The sequence below is a fragment of the Alligator sinensis genome, unplaced genomic scaffold (assembly GCF_000455745.1).
Source record: "Alligator sinensis unplaced genomic scaffold, ASM45574v1 scaffold143_1, whole genome shotgun sequence".
In the NCBI taxonomy this organism is placed as follows: Eukaryota; Metazoa; Chordata; order Crocodylia; family Alligatoridae; genus Alligator; species Alligator sinensis.
Window position 1 is genome coordinate 810,347 of NW_005842156.1, and position 5,296 is coordinate 815,642.

General features: G+C 44.9%; 1 protein-coding gene across 1 annotated transcript in view; it reads right to left on the reverse strand.

Annotated features, from left to right (window-relative positions):
• Positions 1-5,296, reverse strand: part of ABCB11 (ATP binding cassette subfamily B member 11) — a 97,730-nt gene that overhangs the window by 51,308 nt on the left and 41,126 nt on the right. Inside the window, exon 12 of the mRNA XM_025206470.1 lies at positions 839-952. Coding sequence (XP_025062255.1) covers positions 839-952 — 114 coding nt within the window. The remainder of the gene's footprint in view (positions 1-838; positions 953-5,296) is intronic.

Here is a 5,296-nt window from a genome sequence, read left to right on the forward strand (position 1 = left end):
TTACTAGATTTCATCACATTCCTATTTAAATCAATAGGAAACAGATGCCTAAATACTTCTGAGGATCTATGCTTAGGTGCTTACATTACCTTTGTAAATGGGATTTGTCTTTTGAATTGCTTCTGAAAAATCATTTATTTGAATTTAGAAAAATATCTGTAGATCTTCCTCCTACACCCTTTTAGCTGAATTCAAAGTCTTTGGCTTTTGGATCAGGCCTTGATGCCTCTGTGGTAACTAAACACATAAAAACTAATATAAATGGTTGCTAAAAATATCTATCAATAACCCCCAGCCCTCAACAATTTCTCTGCAGCCTAATTAAAAGGATTTAATCAAGTGCTTTCAGTTTGGTAAAGGATGTTTATAGAAGCTGCAGGCCAAGTCTTTGTCTGCATTTGGGTTTTCCTTTCTTGTCTAAACTGAAAAAAAAGCTGAAAGAGAAAGAGCCTCATCTGCTGGAGGCTGCATGGCCCAGTGACATTGGTCAAGCTGAATCCATTTATGCCAGCTGGAGATCTGGCCTGAACTCTGACTACAGGATTAACACCCTCCACTGTGCCTTTGGCTTTAACTCCTGGTTGACTATGAACTGTACTTATGAAAAAGGAGGAATAAATATTAGTGTTTGTGCTAGTGTAAAACCCACTTGCAGAGTTGATTAGAGGCACTCTATACATTTGTGTGCGTGCAGCTGCATATTTTTTATTGCAGTAATTTTTTCCTTAACGATCCTCATTTTTTTTCATTAATATTGTTGACAAAGCCTACAGTGCTTGAAGCTTATCTAATTATTTTTCACAGCTGACTGACAGAGCTCAAGAAGTTCATTACTTACTTCATCTATTGTCTCAAAGATGCCTGTTGCAGCCCCGCGTCCAGTGGCAAAAGCCTCCAAACAAGGAGAAGCTTGACCGAGATTTAAAGCACCTATTAAGACTCCAAAGAAAACCTGAAAAAGACAGAGAAGATTTTAAATAGCCTGAAGTGGACTTTTTATATACCTTACAAAACAACCTGGTATAGAATCTGAGTAGCAGTTAGATATAGGCTGGATATGTTGGAGACTAGCAAGCAGAGGAGACACCTAAACCACGTGAGAATGTCAGAACAGCATGGCAACGAGCTCCAATGTCTGTGTGCGGGCCGGGAGCGATCCGGGGCCCTTTTTTCGCGCCGCGGGCTGTGGCCAGCAGCCTGGACACGCTGGGTTGGAGAAAGCAGGCGACACGCTAGAATTAGGCACAGACGCGTAATGGTTGATTCAAGATTGTTTACTTACACCGTAGATGGTTGCGGTGTAGGCTGGACAGTTTCCCAGGCAAAGCTCCGCTTAAATCCCCAGTTTGAGGACTCGGACAAAAACTTTCACTCACACGGAGTTGTCGAAGCTCCGTGGATCCTTTTTACGCGCAGGGAAGAGGGATACGTCGAGGATTGCGCTTGGCGACGGGGAGAAGAATCGATAGGTGATCAGTCTATCGATCGGCAGCCGCAGGTCAAACCTCCGTAGAGGCACTCTGCAGCGTGCTCAAAGTTCTTCTGATGTTCGTGGAGTCCTCCAACTTGGGCGGAAACCACTCAAGCCTCTTATACGGCTAGCAAGCCAATCGCTAGCCGCCACGTGGGAATATTTTAACACTAGCCAATAATGGGGCTCGAATTTTAATACAAATGGTGGGAACTCCTTGCAACGTGCATTTCTATGCTGCAAAGAAGAAATGCACCCTGCAAAGAAAGCTTCAAACGGCGGGAAAATAATTCAGTGGTGCCAAAGCGCGCACAAAACAAAAATCACACCTTTGGGTTGTGACAGTCTCAAGTTTTAAAAGCAGCATGGAGTAGCTGTATGTTTAAGATAAATGACTAGCAGCAGCTTTGAACCAAAACCCCTGTGTCTGGAACACTGTGGATGTCCACGTGAAGATTGATGGTTGTATGACAAATGAACCTGGAAACCTTGCTGTGAAGGTAGGTTCCAGCCACAGAGAGTCCTTCCTCCTCCTGATGGAAAAGTAGTGCATGTGAAAATGAATGCCCCTACTGCACCTGCCCATGCTTGAATTGAGCAACAATGGGATAGGCTAGTACCAAGCATCTTTGCAGAATGCTGTAACCGTGTCAAGGATTGTGTCTGAGATGTTGCATTTCTGCTGCATCATACTATGTTTCTCCTCTGGTTTTCTACACAAGTGCTCTCCTCAGCCCTACCCAGTGAGTTTCTCCTAGTTCACCCCCAAATGCTGGCTAGAAAGCAAAGGAGTTAATTTGCTGGTCATGCCTTTCTGAAAAGCCCGGGAAACTCTCCTTTGGCTCCAGATTTCAGATATTATGACACAAAGGGATAATCACTAGAGAATGCAGAAAGCTGAGAAGAGGATCAGGGGGTTAGAGACACCATGCTCCAAGGCAGGGTGTGTGTAGATGAGTCCAGAATGCTGAAGGAATTAGTTAAAACTTGATTTCTTTGAGACCTGCAGATATTCATGACCTTTGGATATTGGGTCCTAAATTTATTTAGGCTCCTAAGTTTATATTATATGTGTCACTGTAGAGATCCCACTCCAATTATGTTGGTAATTTTGATTGGCATTGGGGAGCTAAAATATAGAAGAAAAATAAGTCTTTTTCCTTCACTGTTCTATTATACAGTACTACAATGCAGTCATGTTAATACATTATTTACATGGTTTTATTTCTAGGCACAGGGCAGCAATATATTCTAGTTTAACCTTATGAATATTCTTCTCCTTACGTACTACAGAAGTTGCTTCCCTTAGAATTAAAAACTTTCTTTCCAGGACTGACTTTGATTTATACCATCCCTTCTGGACTGCTATCACCAGAGAGATAATTTGACATAGATCAGATATTTGCTGTCTCATATGTCCTTTGGTTTTACCTTTCATGCATTTTTACTCTAATATGACCAATACATTTGGAAATAAAATAAAAATGTTAAAATGAAGGTGTGTAACTCTTTAAATTAGTTTGGCGATTCCTGTGAAATTCTACCAAAAGGCAGTCAAGGACTCTCAGTCCTATGAATTAAGACAGGCAGGCAGTTGTAAAGGACATTCTGCCAAGGGTGTAGCAGGTGAGTGGTATTGCCATAGAAGAACGAAAATTACTCAGTGCCTAATTCTTTCACTTACATCAGCATAAATAAAGAGTAATTTCACTTCCAAAGCAGGGGAAAATGCACCTGCACTAATTAGCTCAGCCGAAAATCAAGACTTATTATCCTTGGAGCAGTGCCATGCTAATATGGCTATATTGCTTTTGGTTCCAGTACTAGCCCATGAAGAGCAAGCACAAGTATCTCTGCCAAGTGCTGCCTTGTGCTGTGTAGACTTTGGTATGCAGATTAGTATATTCAAAGCTGGTACTGGGTGAGTATCTATGTGGGCATTAATATGGAGCAGAAGGTATGATGTAAATTCACACCCTAATTTGCTGCTTACTATTTTTTTCATTTAGACAAGCCCTGAGTCAGTTAAGTTGCACTAATTTTAAGATCAAGGATAATAAGAAATCCTATTTTAAATACATAGGTGGTAAAAAGAAGGTTCTGGGTAACTTGGGGCCTCTGCAGGACATGCTAGGAAATCTGGTGGTCTCGCCAGACGACAAAGCTAACCTATTTAACAATTTCTTTGCCTCCATTTTTCTGAGCAGGGACCAGGTCATCCCCCCCACCGGGATCCCCAATGATCCCAGGGGAGGTACAGCCAGGCCCAGGGTCAGAGAGGACCTAGTCAGGGAACTTCTGGTGGGACTGGACGTGTTCAGATCAGCAGGTCCTGACGATTTCTACCCCAGAGTGCTGAGGGAATTAGCAGAGGTCATTTCGGGACCCCTGGCATGGCTTTACGAGCATTCATGGTACTCTGGCAAGGTGCCAGAGGACTGGAAAAGGGCCAATGTGGTACCCATTTTCAAAAAAGGGAGGAAGGAGGACCCAGGAAATTATAGGCCTGTTAGTCTTACCTCGGGCCTGGGGAAACTCTTTGAGAAAATTATTCAGGTGCACATCTGTGAAGGGCCAGCAGGGGAGTGTATGCTTAGGGGCAACCAACATGGGTCCATTAGAGGCAGGTCCTATCAGACCAATCTGGTAGCCTTCTATGACCAGGTCACAAAATCCTTGGATGCAGATGTCGCAGTGGATGCAGTCTTTCTGGACTTTAGGAAGGCCTTCGACACTGTCTCTCACCCCGTTCTCATTAAAAAATTAGGAGATTGTGGTGTTGATGCCTACACAGTCAGATGGGTCACCAATTGGCTAGAGGGCTGCACGTAGAGAGTGGTGGTGGACAGATCATTTTTGACCTGGAGGGATGTGGGCAGTTGGGTCCCCCAGGGCTCGGTCCTCAGGCCCCCACTGTTCAATATCTTCATCGGTGATTTGGACAAGGGGGTGAAAAGCACCTTATTCAAATTCACAGATGACACTAAGATGTGGGGAGAAGTGGGCACGCTAGAAGGGAGGGGCAAGCTGCAATTGGATCTGTACAGGTTACAGGGGTGGGTATGAGAATAAGATTGGATTCATTACTGACAAGTGCAGGGTACTGCACCTAGGGAGAAAGAACCAGTAGCATACCTACAGGCTGGGGAACTCCCTTCTCGTCAGCACAGAGGTAGAAAAGGATCTTGGAGTCACTATTGATTCCAAGATGAACATGAGCCACCAATGTGGGGACGTGGTCAGGAAGGCTAACCGCACCTTGTCATGCATCCACAGATGCATCACGAGCAGGTCCAAGGAGGTGATCCTACCCCTCTATATGACATTGGTCAGGCCTCAGTTGGAGTACTGAGTCTAGTTTTGGGCACCGCACTTCAGGAGGGATGTGGAAAACATCGAGAGGGTCCAGAGGAGGGCCACTCGCATGATCAAGGGGCAGCAGGGCAGGCCCTACAAGGAGAGGCTACAAGACCTGAAACTGTTCAGCCTCCACAAGAGAAGGCTGAGAGGGGATCTGGTGGCTGTCTATAAACTGGCCAAGGGAGACCAGGAGGCAATGGGAGAGTCTCTGTTCCCCTGAGCACTACTGGGAATAACAAGGAATAACGGCCATAAGTTGACGGAGAGCAGATTCAGGCTATATATCAGGAGGCACTACTTCACAGTCAGGGCGGCTAGGATCTGGAACCAACTTCCAAGGGAAGTGGTGCTCGCTCCTACCCTGGGGGTCTTTATAGTTTCATAGTTTCATAGTAGCTAGGGTCAGGAGGGACCTGAACAGATCATCTAGCCTGACCCCCTGCCATAGGCAGGGATGAAAGGTGG